Source organism: Dendropsophus ebraccatus, chromosome 8, assembly GCF_027789765.1.
Source record: "Dendropsophus ebraccatus isolate aDenEbr1 chromosome 8, aDenEbr1.pat, whole genome shotgun sequence".
NCBI classification, from domain to species: domain Eukaryota; kingdom Metazoa; phylum Chordata; class Amphibia; order Anura; family Hylidae; genus Dendropsophus; species Dendropsophus ebraccatus.
Window position 1 is genome coordinate 40,854,462 of NC_091461.1, and position 18,535 is coordinate 40,872,996.

The 18,535-nt window shown below is 42.7% G+C and overlaps 1 protein-coding gene across 3 annotated transcripts in view; it reads right to left on the bottom strand.

Annotated features, from left to right (window-relative positions):
* Window positions 1-18,535, bottom strand: part of SH3PXD2A (SH3 and PX domains 2A) — a 219,620-nt gene that overhangs the window by 145,073 nt on the left and 56,012 nt on the right. For 2 of the 3 annotated variants that reach the window (XM_069980239.1, XM_069980238.1), the window contains exon 2: window positions 14,949-15,029. In XM_069980239.1, coding sequence (XP_069836340.1) covers window positions 14,949-15,029 — 81 coding nt within the window. Of the gene's footprint in view, window positions 1-1,376; window positions 1,467-14,948; window positions 15,030-18,535 lie in introns of those variants that run through there. The other variant, XM_069980240.1, reaches the window with a different exon arrangement.

Genomic DNA, 18,535 nt, shown 5'->3' on the forward strand with positions numbered 1-18,535 from the left:
AGTAACTGCTGTAGATACATTAGCGTTGATTACTTTTACACCCTAAAATCAAGGCTCCACCTGTAGAGCCCATTAAAGGCTTGTCTAGACTTATATGTAATTATTACAGAATGAAATGTTATGTAATATTTATATTTTCTTTTTACAAATTCAAAATCTGAAAATCCATTCTGACTTAAAGGGGTATTCCAATCTCAGCTAACACAGTTAGCGAACCTACCTCTGTCTCCTGATATGGTCGCACTTTCACTCCCATTGTTGAAAGCTGTATAGAGCTACTATATATATATATATATATATATATATATATATATATATACACCAGCCAAACTTCTGCTTTTAGAGCAGAGTGGCTGTCAACAAATTGAGGAAAAAAGCAGCATATCAGGAGAAGACTAGTTTGCTAAATGAATGCCCTACATGTATACCTATGTTAGCTGAGCTGGGAATACTGCAAGTGCGGGATATGGGCTGGGGAAGAAGACGTTACTACTTTATGCACAAGCTCAGAAGCTGGCGGGTGGTTGGGTTGATGTACCAAGGCCCTGGGGAACATCCCAGTGCACCAAGCAGGTCATTTACATATTTGTTTTTTTTAGCCAACACAAAACAATGGATGACAATGAGAGTATCACCAGTGGAGTCACTCTGCATGACGCAGCTCCATTGATTCTAATGGAGCGCGTCATGAAGGGGCCGGCCTGCCTCCAGTGCCTCACCCCCAGCCTGGTAACCATGAATAGAACGGCGCCGCACACGGGAACCGGGACGCAGTTCAAAAAAAGGACCAGCTTCCCCATACCGGATGACTATGAAGACAACACATTGTGCATCTAGTCCAAATACATGGCATTTGTACAACATTTTTAGAAAAAAGACACTAAGAACCAGGTCCCTTCTAATGCATCATTGTTTATATGCACATAGAATACATGTATCTAGAGCAGTATGCTACAGTCTTGATGTTGGGTTCAGATTTTTAGTAGTAAAAGGTCAACCCAAGTAAAGGTCTATGCACATAGCCAAAACAGATCCTGCACATGGAATCCCTATGTGTGCTACAATAAAGTTGGTGCTTATCTTTTGTGGTCCAATAGTGAATAGAGTGATCGATGGCCGTGCATGAGTGCTTCTGCTCCATTCACTTGGGGGAGAAGGGACCCTTGTTTCCTAATGAGTGGGGTTCTTAATGGTTAGACCCCCTCCAATTACATACTTTCCCTTACTCTGTGGATAGGTGATACTATAAAGATCCATATAACACAGACACCTAATCCAGCCATGTACTGTACATACTGTATGTCCTCAAAGACAGAACATTCGGCCTATGCCATTCACTATGCTAAAATCCGCGCTGGATACCAGTATTCACTAACCTTCATCTTCTTCCTAGCCAGAGCACGTCTATGCACCTCTCCCATCTTGGTGATGTCAGCATTACCCAGCACTACTGTTAGTTATGAAGCCTTTTGTCTCTTCTGCTACCCATCATCCATCTCAGCTGTGTCTTTCATCCAGAGCTACACAGGTAACTAACCTTCTGTATATTCCACATCAATGAATGCATCAAAATCACAGTTAGTGACACCCTGGGCAATTCACATACTTTGGAAAGTAGAACCGGATATAGAACATCCCACACCTTCATAAGGGCGTTAGCTTGGTATGAAAATAGACGTGTGATTTCATTTCTAACAGTTAGTATACTAAACAACACCCGCACATAATAGCAATTTGCATTCACCATAGTAAATGATGGACTAAACATAGGCAACCTATCACACGTGATTACCTGTCTTAAAGTGAACCTATAAATCTAACATGTCAGTGCATATAATAGTCCAGCTGCACACACATGCTGCAATATAAGGCCATGGAACTGTGAAAATTTTAAGTTTTTTTAGTCTTTTGCAATTTTTTAGACTACGGCTATCGATTTAAAAAATAAAAAATCGCATATAAGATTTTTTTTTTTTTTTTGGGGGGGGATGTTTACATCCCCTATAAACATGCCAAATAATATAGAGTTCAAGTGTCAAGGAGGCATTGCCAAGCCGCAGCAGGCATGCCTCCCCACTCCCCCACCCATCCCTGCCTTGGTTTGTTGGCATACAAGACTCACCCTCTGTACTGTTGGTCAATCATTTAAGGCTTTCTTGACACTCGATCTCTGAGTATGATATAGAGCTGACAGAAGGATATAGTATGATATACATAGTATGATATAGACCTCACAGAAGAAACCATACACTGCATCCTTTTACATGGATAATGGATAGGGAAAAAAACAACATACCACTTCATCAAAAAACAGTAGGTGCAATAGACAATATTGCTGCTACAGGTGGGACAACTGGGGAGGCATACACCTTTTTACATGGATTCAAATTAAAAAAAAAACACAGTCTTTGCTATTGGTGTATGTCTTGCCAGTCCTTTTCTTCACCATTAGATGTTAGGAAGTGCTGTATTCTTTCCAGTCCTACACAGTGTTCTCTGCTGCCACCTCTGTCCATGTCAGGAACTGTCCAGAGCAGCAGCAAATCCCCATAGAAAACCTCCCCTGCTCTCTAGACTAGAAAGAATACCACTTCCTGCAAGACATCCAGCAGCTCATAAGTAATGGAAGACTTGAGATTTTTTTAATTGAAGTAAATTACAAATCTCTGGCACTTTCTGGCACCAGTTGATTTGAAAGAAAATATTTTTTTTGGGGTGACCAACCTCTTTAATGACAAAGGTAACAAAGGAAAGAAAAGTGAATGTGCACATTTTCTGTAGAGATGGAGGGTGGATGGAGCATCATTTCTTCTGGTGGGCCCAGCCATCCGCAGCCCAATGCTGACAGCGGAGGGTTTCTTGTTTGTAGTTTCCTTCTGCTATCCCATTTAGGAGATGCTTGAGCTGCCAAACATCTTGGATGATAGGGAGGGGCTGATCGTGTCTGAATCTGTCAGGACCTAATTAATAAACTGTAATGTTGTGCAAATAATCGGAGAGGGTGAGGCCGCAGCACAGCACCAATATTAGAAGCTGGAACCACTTGTTGTTGTTTTTACTCTGATGAATAAAATTAGTCTTTCCAGCTTCAGGAGGAGGGGGGGGGGGGGGGGGTCACATACTAGATATGCTTATTATAATACCACTTATTCCACACTTACACATGTCCATGCCAACATTCCTACATTATTTCCAGGAACACTAAACTGCTTCAAAGAAGCATCATCACATAATCCTATATCACACTATCTATACATCGTTTCCACATTGTGATCAACCAAAAGTGTGTTAGCTCCTTGACAATTTATAAAATGCAAAATTAGCTGAGCTGTAAATATATGACATTGTGCCAATCTGCACTAGATTCACTGGTACTGTATAGAGATGTTGTTACTATAAGGCTGGGTTCACACTGCATATCGTCATGCCGGCCACAGCTATACATAAGGGAATTCTCTGATGTAAGGGCGTAACTAGAAATGGCTGGGCCCCATAGCAGTCATTATGGCGGGGATGGTGGTAGTTATTCCCCTACACATAAAACACATAAAAACCTATTGCTCTTTTACTGTACGCTGCTGAATTGAATAGCACAGCTCTCTGCATGAATAGCAAGCCTTGATGAATAACACCCAGAAGCCAAAATGACACTAGTGTGGCCTCTATCAGGTAAAGGGGGTCTGGGGACACATTAAGCATATATGCTAGTGAATATGGCACAGTCACTGTGAATGCAGTGTGAACAATGTCTGACAGACACACTGTGGCAAAAAAAAGTAAGGCTCTGAAGGGGGAGATTTATCAAACATGGTGTAAAGTGACACTGGCTCAGTTGCCCCTAGCAACCAATCAGATTCCACCTTTCATTTTCCAAAGAGTCTGTGAGGAATGAAAGGTGGAATCTGATTGGTTGCTAGGGGCAACTGAGCCAGTGTCACTTTACACCATGTTTGATAAATCTCCCCCACAGAGTATAAAAATTATAGTCCATAAAGTGCCAGCCATAGTGTGTACCTAAAGCAATGTCAGGTGTATGTTTTCCATACAGTGCCAGACACAGTGTGTACCCAATGTAGTGCCAGACACAGTGTGTACCCAATGTAGTGCCAGACACATGTCTCCCATACAGTATGTGCACACTGAGTAAATCAGGTGGAATTTGGCAGCGGAACTCTTTGCCACGGACTCCCGCCTGCCTCAGTGTGCCATAGCCTGTCTATGGTAGAGCGTGCGCTCCTCTGCTGCCACTGCTCTCCGCTCAAGGAGGTGACATGTCACTTCTGTAAGCGGAAAGCGGCGGCAGCGGAGGAGCACACGCTCTACCATAGAGTCACACCGGGGCAGACGGGAATTACGCCTGATTTACACAACAGTGTTAGCCGCCATTCTAATCTAGTGTCAGTAACAATTTTCTCATCCCAGTATCCATCCAACAGTAATGAGAGAGTCCTTTATGTCCCTGATATCTGCACACTATAGTCCAGGCACAGGGACACTCACTTCATGGGTGGACACAACTGACTGAAACAGATGGGAACAAGAACTATAAACAGAGCAAAGACAGACAAAAAGAAAACTCATTACAATTATTCCATTGTCTTTTATGGAGTTATAGAAACCACTGCACATGGTATAAGAATAAAAAGACTAAAAACAAGCGCCCTGCTTTTCAATCATCCCATGCAAAAACTGCAAAGGAGTTCTGCAGGAAAGAAAAGACTGTAGGTGGTAAATGGAGGGAGCTAAATGTGTTTGACACTAATGTGTGTGCATCATTACTTGGCGGAGATCTAACTTCCTTTGTGCCGCGGTGCCCCTCCTATCTGTGCTCGCAATGTGACGCGTCTCCTTACTCAAACACAATAAGGTCTTTTCCCTTTAAGACTCCTGGGCTTTCCTTCTTACATGCAGAAACTTTCCGGCCCAGCCAGACTCAGCTCAGATACAGAATTATCTCTGGTGACGTATATAAGAGAGTGCGGCGTGCGCCATTGTGTACGAATCTTGTGCCAAATCCACAGGAAAGTAAATCTACAACAAGGACATGATTAGGACGGCACAAAAATATAATCCCTTACTGTAAACTGGGAGTGAACCAGGATATTTGTCATGGTGCACCCCCACCCTGAGATGCATATAGGCCTGGCTGCATTTACTGTATGCTCTGAAAATGTATTTAATGAGCAGATGCTATGGAAAAAGTGACATCATGTTAACAGTTCTCATGGGAGCTCATGAGCATGGATGATAAACCCGCAGGGTACGTTACACAGATCTCTGTCCTGGATGACAATATACTATTCAGCATAAGGAATCTTCTTCTAGACAAAACACTAAACAGTGTGTAATATCCTCATCACTATAAAGGGTTATAAAACCACTTCTTGTTTAGTTTTTATATGTATTAGTATGGCACACCAAACTGTTAATGGGTTGGGTTAGGCAGGATTAGAAAAACACCGTACCCTAGGCCTGCAATGCCTCTCAGGTTTTCCTCCCCGCCATGAGAGCTACCACAGGCCTACAGTACTGACGCTCTAGGCCCTGCCTCTTTGACACCGCTCCTCCTGCATTAAAAAACATTTTTTTAGATGCAGCACCAGGATAGATGTGAGTCCCATGCCAGGAAAGGACTTCATGAGAGCTAATGAACCGTACCAGTGGTTTGGGGGGGTTGCAGGTGGATACAGATTAATGCTGTGCCCCTATTTAAAGGGGTATTCTCATCTGAGAAAGTTAGGCCCTAGGGCACCCTTCCTTGAAGTATACCCTTGTGGTCAATTTGTAAGGTTTGCTATTAACGCCACGTGAGAACCCTAAGGGCCCAATTACACCAACAGATTATCTGACAAATTTTTGTAGCCAAAGCCAGAAACTATAGACGATAGACTATAAAGAGAGATCAGGTTATAAAGAAAGGACTGAGATTTCTACTATTTTCAAATCAATTTCTGGCTTTGACTAGAAAAATTTGTCAGATAAACTGATGGTGTAGGAACCTTGGGGGTCCTGAAAGTAACAAAGAAGACGGCTGAGAGCCGGCTCATTCTTGTTTTCTATGTTGTAAGTTATTTTATTATAGTATGATATTGAAGGAGATCTTTCTATCATGCATAGTGTTAAATGGGCGAGGGATTGTTCCCGAGATCCATGCTTCTCAATTCCAGTCCTCAGGCCTCACCAACAGGTCATGTTTTGAGGATATCCCATACAAATAACTCATGTGATAATACCTGATGCACTGAGTATAATTATATCACCTGTGCAATACTAAGGAAATCTTCAAAGTTGAAGTTGGAGTTGAAGTCGGAGGAAGGAAGGAAGGAAGGAAGGAAGGAAGGAAGGAAGGAAGGAAGGAAGGAAGGAAGGAAGGAAGGAAGGAAGGAAGGAAGGAAGGAAGGAAGGAAGGAAGGAAGGAAGGAAGGAAGGAAGGAAGGAAGGAAGGAAGGAAGGAAGGAAGGAAGGAAGGAAGGAAGGAAGGAAGGAAGGAAGGAAGGAAGGAAGGAAGGAAGGAAGGAAGGAAGGAAGGAAGGAAGGAAGGAAGGAAGGAAGGAAGGAAGGAAGGAAGGAAGGAAGGAAGGAAGGAAGGAAGGAAGGAAGGAAGGAAGGAAGGAAGGAAGGAAGGAAGGAAGGAAGGAAGGAAGGAAGGAAGGAAGGAAGGAAGGAAGGAAGGAAGGAAGGAAGGAAGGAAGGAAGGAAGGAAGGAAGGAAGGAAGGAAGGAAGGAAGGAAGGAAGGAAGGAAGGAAGGAAGGAAGGAAGGAAGGAAGGAAGGAAGGAAGGAAGGAAGGAAGGAAGGAAGGAAGGAAGGAAGGAAGGAAGGAAGGAAGGAAGGAAGGAAGGAAGGAAGGAAGGAAGGAAGGAAGGAAGGAAGGAAGGAAGGAAGGAAGGAAGGAAGGAAGGAAGGAAGGAAGGAAGGAAGGAAGGAAGGAAGGAAGGAAGGAAGGAAGGAAGGAAGGAAGGAAGGAAGGAAGGAAGGAAGGAAGGAAGGAAGGAAGGAAGGAAGGAAGGAAGGAAGGAAGGAAGGAAGGAAGGAAGGAAGGAAGGAAGGAAGGAAGGAAGGAAGGAAGGAAGGAAGGAAGGAAGGAAGGAAGGAAGGAAGGAAGGAAGGAAGGAAGGAAGGAAGGAAGGAAGGAAGGAAGGAAGGAAGGAAGGAAGGAAGGAAGGAAGGAAGGAAGGAAGGAAGGAAGGAAGGAAGGAAGGAAGGAAGGAAGGAAGGAAGGAAGGAAGGAAGGAAGGAAGGAAGGAAGGAAGGAAGGAAGGAAGGAAGGAAGGAAGGAAGGAAGGAAGGAAGGAAGGAAGGAAGGAAGGAAGGAAGGAAGGAAGGAAGGAAGGAAGGAAGGAAGGAAGGAAGGAAGGAAGGAAGGAAGGAAGGAAGGAAGGAAGGAAGGAAGGAAGGAAGGAAGGAAGGAAGGAAGGAAGGAAGGAAGGAAGGAAGGAAGGAAGGAAGGAAGGAAGGAAGGAAGGAAGGAAGGAAGGAAGGAAGGAAGGAAGGAAGGAAGGAAGGAAGGAAGGAAGGAAGGAAGGAAGGAAGGAAGGAAGGAAGGAAGGAAGGAAGGAAGGAAGGAAGGAAGGAAGGAAGGAAGGAAGGAAGGAAGGAAGGAAGGAAGGAAGGAAGGAAGGAAGGAAGGAAGGAAGGAAGGAAGGAAGGAAGGAAGGAAGGAAGGAAGGAAGGAAGGAAGGAAGGAAGGAAGGAAGGAAGGAAGGAAGGAAGGAAGGAAGGAAGGAAGGTTTTTATTTTCCTGCACAAAAGAAGGAAGGAAGGAAGGAAGAAAGAACATCTGTTCGGAGTAACTTAGGGGCATCTGCAATGCGGACTCATGTATACATAACAATGTTATGAATCCAATATATAAACCTATTTTCCTGATGTGGGTCTATTGTTATTAATAAACATGATGCTAATAAAAAATTTTGTTTAAAAAAAAACTGTTGGTGTAATAGGGTCTTTACTATAAGCAGCAGCGGTATTTGTGTCCCTCCCTCTCTTTCCCTTCAGCAGCTTTCTCGTCCCCATCAACTGATGTTCAACAGGCAACAGCTGTAACCTTATCTCTCAGTGAGTTGACAACTTGTCACTATCTCCGCCTCTCTGAGGAAAAATCTGACCAGTAAAGCGATCAGTACAAGATGTGATACAGTGGCCAATGAATATAAAATATACAGTATCAGCAAACCAACTGCAAAAAAAGATGTATCTGCAATGCAGCCAAAATTGCGCTGTGCAACTTTTTCATTGCAAAACCACATGGCCACTAGTACTAATGATATAGATAGGTATCCTTTCATGTTTCAAAGTATGGTAATTGTAGATAGCGTCTGGAAAGCAAAAGGTTGTGAACAGCGTCATAGGTCAGCAGTCCTAATCTAACCATTATAAATAGGAAAGGAAAAAAAAAATAAACTGCTGCCATTGAGTCGGTGCAGTGTGAGAGCTTCCTGCTCTCATGGACCTCCTACAGGAAGAGGCTTGAAGAATCAGAGTAATACACAGCACAGGACGCAGTGATGACTGGTGGGGTGGTGCTTGGCAAGAAGTAAATGGAGACTCACTTTCTGTACCACATGCAAGCATTTCCTTTCTTGTAATAAAAGTGCTGTAATTGCTGCCTTCTGAATGGCAAATAATAGGTCATGATGCCATTTATATATCCAGTGTTCCCAAAGGAAGACTGCAGAGTCCATACCAGCTACTTAAACCTATTGTTTCATATAGCTACAAGATAATCAGAAAAGATGAGAAAACTCTTTGCAGTCTAGGTATTATGTCACAGGGTCAATGATTGGTGTGAATAGGCGCAGATCAGAGTTATCTTCTTATCCCATTGCTACTTGTTCCAGAATCCCCTCCTTGTGGTGATTGGCTGTACAGGGAGGCGAGATAACACAGGCTTAGAGGAGGCTGAAAAAGATAGCTTCTTTAGTATATGCCACAGCGCCACCCCTGTTCTCAGGTTGTGTGTGGTATTACAATTTTATTCCATTAACTTCAATAGAGCTGCAATACCACACCCAAACTGAGGACAAGAATAGAGCTGTTTCCGGAAGAAGGAAACCATGTTTTTTAAGCCCTTTAAGGAATTGTAACTCTGGGGAAATGTGTTTTGTGAGCACTTACAGGTTGTCAGCAGTCTTTTATGGGCTTTGTTAGTACAGCCATTCTAATTCATCTGTGTTCCCCGTTGCCTTCAATGTAACACATCTTGTCCCTGTGCCAGGTCCCTTTAAACTTTTGAACCATTTTCCTAGTGTGAGTCAGTGAAATTTCCTCCTCATCAGAATTAACATACAATTACCCCTAAATGGACATTGTAAAACACTGATGATGTAAAAGTCCAGGTCCTGAGGTGTCGAGAAACATAATGGATTCTATTAGTCACAGCATGAAAGCTTCTGGTACTGACGCTTCTGGTACTGACGTGACTTATGACGGCCCGGCACATATCACACCAGTTCTTATCTCAGGGGGATGCAATTCCCAAAAGACAGAACGCCACGATGCAGAAAATAGCTGTGTGCAACATGGATTCCTCTAAACAAGCATGTGATGGTGACAATTTAAGAAGGAACTTCATCACTATCATAAAGGGGGGGGGGGGGGGAATGTGTTTCCGTAATAGTAGAAAGTACATATAGTGTGAATCAGAATCTCCCACACCTGGGATCAGTTACTGGACTTGAGTCATAATATCCTGTGCAGATCCAGAGGATTTTGCGGTTCAGAGTACGGGACATAGCATCATACTGTCTGCATTCAAGGCTAAACAATTAAATACATGTTAGTGACCCCTCCTATTATAAGAAACCTATAACGGAATGCGAGGAGCAGTCTGCACCGACACACTACTAAGTGATGGTTATGGGGTAGCAATCTTCTTACAGCAGGCTGGGATAATCCCCAGTATGAAAGTGCTTTGCATATGAACTATTATAAAAGAGTATTTCCACCACTTGAAAATAGTGGTCCTGAGATGTTGTATGATGATATTATTCATCTACTTTTTAGTTATATTAGCTTTAGGCCAATTTAGAGTCAACCTAAAGTGGTATCAACATCCATGATCACAAATGATAGTTTCAAGTCATGACTTTGCATTCTTGCTAGCAAATTCAATATGCTGTAGAGGAAGGGCAAATTATTAGATCACTTTAATATCACCTGCAGATTGTCCACAAGCCTAAGATTATATTATTAGCTTAAAGGGGTATTCCTAAGAGCTAAAAAACGAAAAGCTCCCAAACCTAGCTGGTCTTACTCACCAAGTCCCCCTGAGTACGCCTGGAAAACTGGGATACAGCCTAATTCAAGGCTGTATCCCAGTTTTCCAGGCGGTCCTCCCGCTGTATCCACCCGCTGCATGGAGCGGCCAGACAGTGGGAATCTGATGCCGAGCGTTCGGGTTCATACGAAGCCGAACCTCGGCAGGTTCGGACCATCCTTACTTCTCAACGATTGGTCTGTTTCATTTGATGTAGCAGAGCTGATGCGGCACGATGTAGAAAAGCTGATGCGAACACACAATGGAGCAGAGCTGATGCACACTCGAGCCCTAGATGAAGCTAAGAATACAGGGGTTGGCTGGCATGGTCATTCTACAATGTGAGGATCTCAACAAAAACCCAAGGCTTCATGGAGTATGAAAGGAATGGGCAACACCAGTGAAAATGAATGGGAGACTGCCAACCACTTTCCTCTCTATCATTATGAAAACATACTGTCTTTATTATGGAGTCACAGAAGAGATTGGCCACCTTAACAAAACCAAGCACATTGCATGGGCAAGTGAATGCAACAGAAACACATTAAAAAGAAAAAAAAATCAAAACTAATTACCAGTCTCCAACATAAAAGAACATGTAATCTGCAAGTTTAAGCAGGACTATTAAATATTGCAAATTACAATATCAAAAATTACCATTACAGCATGTCTGTGATGATGAAATGTTTATTTAGCATAGATTCATATATTTAATGTCTCCCTAAACAAGCGTCAACATTCCCCGCTATGTGAGTGTAGTTAGAAGGAACGCAGTGCAGATTCTGCAGACATCAGCTTGTAGAGTGTATGATAGAGGTAAGATCACAGGCTGCAGATTTGTGGCAGCCATTTCTGTACCTGTTTCCATTGTGATCAGATGTATAAAATTGATTTTTATGTTGCAGAAGTGTCTACAGAACAGACCTGTCACTTTACAGATACCTGTTTACATAGCAGTTTGTGCTCCGGAGTCAAAACATGAAAAAAGCCACTGGATAGGAGAAGCATAATAAACTATGTACACTTCCTGGATAAAATGGTGATGTCACTTCCTGGATAAAATGGTGATGTCACTTCCTGGATAAAATGGTGATGTCACAACCCGACTCCCAGAGCTGTGCGGGCTTTGGCTGCTGGAGAGGATGATGGCAGGGGGATGCTCAGTGTCCCTCCAGTGCCCTGTGTCCCTCCATGTGCCCCTGCCATCATCCTCTCCAGCAGCCACAGCCCGCACAGCTCTGGGAGTCGGGTCGTGACATCAAGTGAAGTCTTGATGCAGTAGTAAGTGCAGGGAAAAAGCACTTTATGAGCATTTCCCGTAATAAGTGTATATTGGTGATTTGTATAACTTTTGGGGGGCAATGCAATACCTCAGCGAGCCCATCATCCATCCATCCACTATGCACAATCACTTGATACACCACTAACATACACTAACACACATTACTTACACACACTTATTGACACACACACTTAATGAAACAGACACTTAAAGGGGTAGTGCTGCGCTACACATTAATTCACAAAATAACACACATTACAAAGTTATACAACAATCGCGGCTGAGCAGCTGATGACGCGCCAGAGGGGGGCCAGCATGAGGGACGGATGGAGCGGTCCGGCTGGCCTCCCGAAGATGACGTCATTGTCACAAGATGGCAGATGGGGGTCGACACGAATGCGGTAAGTATAATGCACCACACTTCCGGGTCTAGCGTGGGTGGGGGGAACACGGGGAAGGGGGCCATTCACATACATAACACACATTACAAAGTTGTATAACTTTGTAATGTGTGTTATTTTGTGAATAAATGTTTAGCGCCGCACTACCCCTTTAATGACATACACATTACTAACAGAAACACTTACTGACACACTTACTGACTGACACAAATTACTGACACAGACACTTAATGACATACACATCAGACTGACACACACACTTATTGACTGACACACACACACAGCACTAACAGCTCAGTCTTCTCCCTCTGACTCTGCCCAGCTGATCTCCACACTGTAGTTTTAGGACCTGCAGGTCATGTGATCAGGTCCTTCATCCCCCTCCCTCTGCAGGTCGCTCACAGGTCCTCCTCTTTCTCTGTCTTCTGATGTTTAGCTCTCTCCCTACACTACAGTGAGCAGGCTAAACATCAGAACACTGGGCCCCTCTCTGGGCCCCGGGAGGCACTGTGCTTAAGTTAGCACTGTGCTGACGCTGGCCCTGCATAAGACCTTCTATTTTGGAGATACTTTGACCAATTGATCTAGCCCTCACAATGCTATCCTTAAAACAGATCCTTACACATGCCCATTTTTCCTGCTTCCGACACATCAATGCAACAAATAAACAGAAAGAAGAAGAAAAAAGAAAGAAGAAAAAATATATATATAACAGCTACCAAACTACACAGTCCCATGGTAGGGTCTATTCACTCACTTAGACATTTCAAAGCCTATTCCGTAATCCGGATTCCCATTCTGAACTCTTTTACCATTTCCTAGTAAAATTCCACACTCTCCCTTATGCCCTAGAATCGAGCTTTTAAGTCCATTCCCCAGTGTTTGCCCAATGCACAGATCAGTCATATAACTCAGACCTCACAATGTCAGTCGCAGCTGAATATAACATACAGATGTGCCAAAAAGGGTTAAACGCTGAACGCTTAATTAACTTCACTCCATACGATATAGGGCAAAACATTAAAGCAGTGGGTGCCTTCCATTGACGCTAGGCACCTATTCACTTATCAATAGAAGCTTTCAAGGCTTATTCTCCAATACTGAGACAACGTTTCCTGCCCATAACACTAACCCCATTGACAGGCCTGGCCTGATGAGAAGTTTTTCAAATCTACCAGGAAAGACCAGGAGACTGGGTGAACGTATTCTAGAAAATGGATCCAGGGTATTAAATGTGTTGACAAAAGCCCACACAATCTTCAGTCATGCTAATATAAAGATAGGCTTCACTAGGTATTTGTAAAGGAAATGGCTGTGTCTAAAACGCACGACTTTCTTCATTATTTTTTAACCCCTTCATTGGGCAGTGTGGGACATGTAGTCCATTTTTAACAGCATAACTGCACAACTACATCACAACGCTCATCATCCTATTTCAGTGCAGGCTAGCAAGCTCTGAAACAAAGTCTTCAAGAAGAAATATCTGACACAGAGCCATTCAGCTGTATATGTCAGAGTAATGGTCACCATTGCGCTTGCCTGATACAGTCATTTTATAGATTCATAGATGTCCATTGAAATTCCTTTAAGCCTATAATCCAAAACATTCTGCCACTTGCCACTAGCGCAAGATCGGAAGCAATGTAAAAAGCACTATGCTCTCCCTCTATAACAAAACTCCCCCCATCGGTGGTCCACCAGAGGAAGGGGAGACAGACCCCTGATTTATAGATTACATTTTCTTTTTATTCCATAATTTAAAGGCTTGGTGTCCCTTAAAAGGGTTATTAACCAAAAAATGTTTTTCTTTCAAATCAACTGGTGCCAGAAAGTGACAAAGATCTGTAATTTATGTCTATTAAAAATCTCAAGCCTTCCAATACTTATCAGCTGCTGTATATCCTGCAGGAAGTGGTGTATTCTTTCTAGTCTGGAGAGCATGAGAGGTTTTCTATAGGGAGTTGCTACTGATCGGGACAGTTCCTGACATGGACAGAGGTGGCAGCAGAGAGCACTGTATCAGACTGGAAAGAATACACTACGTACGCAGAACATACAGCACCTGATAATTACTGGAAGACTTGAGATTTTTTAATAGAAGTAAATTACAAATGTCTGGTACTTTCTGGCACCAGTTCATTTGAAAGAAAAAAAGGTTTGGTGAACTACCCCTTTAGAATGTTACTGTCCTTTGTACAAACTATGTCACGTCATCCAGGCATGTGTTGCATGGGTTCACCAGGCTGCGATAACAAGTTAAAGCCTGATGAAGCACATGGCAGCCCGTTCCACTCCCCGGCAGGCTCTCCAATCTGAGGGATTATAACAGTCGGGTTCCCTTATAGTCTATACCAGTGCTTCTCAAACTTTTTCGACTGGAGCCTCACCCAACAGACCAAGGCAATGCCTGGGCCTCACCAGACTGACCAAGAGGATGCCTGGGTCTCACCATCTGTGGTGAAAGTCCATTTAAAAGCTAAAAATTATGCTAGAGATGCCTTTCACCCATCTCCCAAGATCTATATGCTAATAAAGCAAGTACAAAATAAAATAATGTTGCTAAAATGGAGGTTTTTGCAAACAGCAAGAGGACTGTGCAGATCATAGTTACTTTTGTGAAAACTGGCTCCCCAGCTGGGCCTCACCAACAACTACGGGGCGCCTCACAGTTGGAGAAGTACTGGTCTATGGAACCCATCTTCCACTATGAGAGTGGACTGTTGGTCGAGGTGTGGAGCGCGCTTCTGTGCTCCTAAGCTGACTATAACTCATGATCGCAGTGGTGATACAAAATGTCTAGACAACAGAGAAAAGATTGTACAAATAACAGTACCACCTTAAAGGAATGACTTTCTTGAGGTGGACAAATGACAGAAAAGTGTGCCAGCACTGATGATATGCAGTACACCTATACATTTTTCCCCATCATCTCTGACAACTTCCTTTTGAGGTCCGGAGAGCCCAGAGTAGTGTAGTCCTCATCTAAGTACTGTAACCAACAAATTTACCTGAAGATCGAAGAACTTGCTGTATCTTCTATAGATGACTTGTTGGGTGGAATCCGACCAAGTTACCTTTATGATATATACCTGTGGGAAGACAGAAGAAAAAAAAGTTATTCTACACTGCATATATTGTAAAACCAAACAAAATCTACTCCCATGTGACTAAAAGTAGAACATACTGGGGGGGATTTATAAAGACCTGCGTCCGGCATACTAAATATACCCCTGATTAGATTTGGATCATGGCATAAATCATAATAAATGAGGCGTGGGAGGAGGCCACACCTGCCTTATGTGGGCGCTATTCATTAATGATGATGATGCATTCCCATGGCATTTTATTTGTGTTACTGCATGTGTGAACAATGCCTCAATGACTGGTGCTCATATAAGGAGCCTATCGTATAAGGAGCCTATTACACGGCTTGATTATGGTACCCGCAGAACGATCCAGCAAATGTTTATACGGCTCTTTTCTTCTATCATTTGTCGGCCGTACATTCCCTGTTATGCTGGGTGATGTGAAGCCGACGAACAAAGATTTTTGACATGTCATGAGGCAATCAGCTGATCTTCAATCTGATTGTCTGCTGATCACTGTGCTTATCATGGTATGTTCACACATTCAGGTTTTTAGTAGTAATTAATGGAAATGAATCCAGGAACACATTTGAAAATAAGAAAATTTTGAGTTTTTCCTGTATAACCTATATAATAACTGTAAATAAAAACCTGGCTGTGTGAACACACCCTTACATATCAGGGAAATATCAGCCTATAGTTTAAATGCTAAACGCCCTGTGAAAAAGGGCCCTTAACCTACAGACATTAAAAAAGGCGGCAGAAAGAAAACACTGGTAATAAATATATAATTGTTTTTATTCTATAATAAAGGTTATTTGCACACTTGCTTCAGTTTTTGCAGAACCTTAAAAAACCCCTAATCTCATAATTACCCAACCAGAGGAACGGTAACAGTATAGCTTGCTCATGTAGGTATTGACGAGATCACAGCATTGAGAACACATAAGCAGATTTATCTGGTAGCAGCTGTTGTAACATATGACCGGCTGGTTCCATGCTTATGGCTGGTGGGTATTTGGTGTAGGCCCCTCTGAAACAGTGTCTGCTGCTGTACAATGACAGATGTCAGATATATAAAAAGAAGAGGAGAAAAAAGTAACTCCCCTAAATACACATAAATCAATTATTAACGTCTTGAAACATGACCCTGGACATACTCAACAAGACGGTCGCTATGTAAAGAATACTTCCTGCTGTCACAACAAGATGATTCGGTCTAAACATCACGTGTTTTCTACCATAGGGCAGATCATCCCTGGTTCCTGGTGAGAACATTACTAAAATCTGGCGCTCTGTCCAGAATTATAGGGGCAGAGAGGATTTGTAAGAACATGCATTGGGCAGATAGAGTGTTTTTTTCCAGTGTACGTTTATAATTTTAAAGGGGTATTCCAGGAAAAATCAACTTTTCCCCTATCCACGGGATAGGGAACAAGTAGGTGATCATGGGGGGGTCCGACCTCTGTAAACCGCCCATCAAGGTCCCCTCCCCCCGCCCCCCGATCTCTGTATTGGGCTTCTGTATTATGAATAGAGCATGTGACCTATTCATTCCTATGGAGTGACGGAAAGAGCCAAGTACACCGGAAGAGCACTGTACTGTCTTCGTCAGCTCCATAGGAATGAATAGAGCCGCGAGTCACGTGCTGTATCCACAGCTCTATTCATTAAACAGAAGCTGAGGCCCAATAGAGAGATCACGGGGGGCCCAACCTCTGTACCCCCCACGATCTCCTACTTTTCCCCGGAATACCTCTTTAAAGTTCTTGAAAATTTTGATGTATGAACCATGGCAGCTTCTATACAGCTATCTTTCTATCATATAAAAAGCCTTAAATTTGTCAACTGTTCCAATTCCCCAGACTTCTCCATAGAAACGGAACACTGTGAAAGTGAAAGGACTTTTATATGATTAAATACATTATAGACCGATTCATCATATTCAGGTTTGGCAAATCTTACTGAAGATTCCCTAAACTCCAGGCCAAAACTGAAGTTACTTGTTTGGCCCACAGCTATTTCACCCAATTCAATAACATAGGTCGAGTTATTGAAAGGATAGAATGATGAAATGTAAGAGGCCTTATCCCCCTTCCCCCCATTATCCATTGTCTGGACACAGTAAGAAGGCTGCAATACGCAATAGATGGGACAAGCAAAGTTTTATTCCACTAGGGATGGCAAGAAAATGAATAAAACATACTCCCCTGCAACTTCCTCTATGAAGTCACCTGCTTGTTATTCTATTTCCTGCTTCCAAGATAAACTCTTCTCAGCAGTGACAGCAGACACCATTGCAGTGATTGGCTGAGTGGGCTGAGATGAGTCAGTCTTGGAGGCAGGAACAATCTTTGGGGGACCCATGTAAGTGAGTATGTCCTTTTTCACATAGTATTTTGATGGTACCCTAAGCCAAATGGATCCTGGATAACCCGTCGGTGAGTTCCGAGGACTTACCTACAGTGTGTGTCCTGCTAAACTTTCTAAAATAATATGGTCAGATACCTTACATTTGCCAAAGACTTGATGACATAAGGTGAAGATGGACATTTCAGGTTATAATAAAAAGATATTTACAACAAACCCTCGAAACAATGACTAGAAATCTGACCAAACTATCTAGCAACCAATAAATGACATAGTTTCCAAAACTGTTACTATCATTAAAACCTTACTCTGCCAAAAACACGCCGCAGGCTGCGTTTCCAGGGGTCAGAATCCCAGCCAAGCGGGATTAAAAAGTAAAACTTTCAGCCTGTTAAGTTCTCAAACAGCTTTGGATCAGTTAAAGACATCTCCATGGAAAGGAAACCTCACAGAATCCATAGGTGTTTTATGGAAAATACAGCAACCACGGGGGCTTACAAGCACAATTTCCAAAGGATTTATCTTGGCTTCATAACCGCAGTAAAAGCTATAATAGCTCTTAATTGCCTCTCCGGTTTAAGAGGTTATCAATTTAATTAAAGAATTATTTTTAGAACAGCCGCTCAATATAAAAGACAAATCATGGCAAAAAGGGGAACAGGTGCACAAAGTGTAATATAAAGCTAAATCCGACCACTGAGGTCCCTATCACCTCAATCACAAAAACAGCTTGTTATACCAATTCCTATGGATGTGGGATAACTTCTGATAATAAGAATACCCCTTAAAGGAGGTTAAAAGTCAGATAATAATACATATTCCTTTTTATACATTATTACGGGGGCAGCCATTTTGTTTGAGCTGTATTTAACAGCACTTTGTGATATGCTTTACAGCAAACCCACAGACTTAGGCAACAATGGAGAGGCCTGTGAATTTGATAAGAATGGGCAACATTATAGCGCATACTATATGACCTCTAAGGTGGTCAGGGAGGGGAAGACTGAGCTGTGAGCTTTGTCTATTGAAGTGTCACCTGTACAAATCACTTTATAGCAGCCTCATTATTATTGTCATTGTAATCACAAACAGAACAGGAAGTCTCAGCTAAAGGCCTTATTACATGGCACGATAATCCA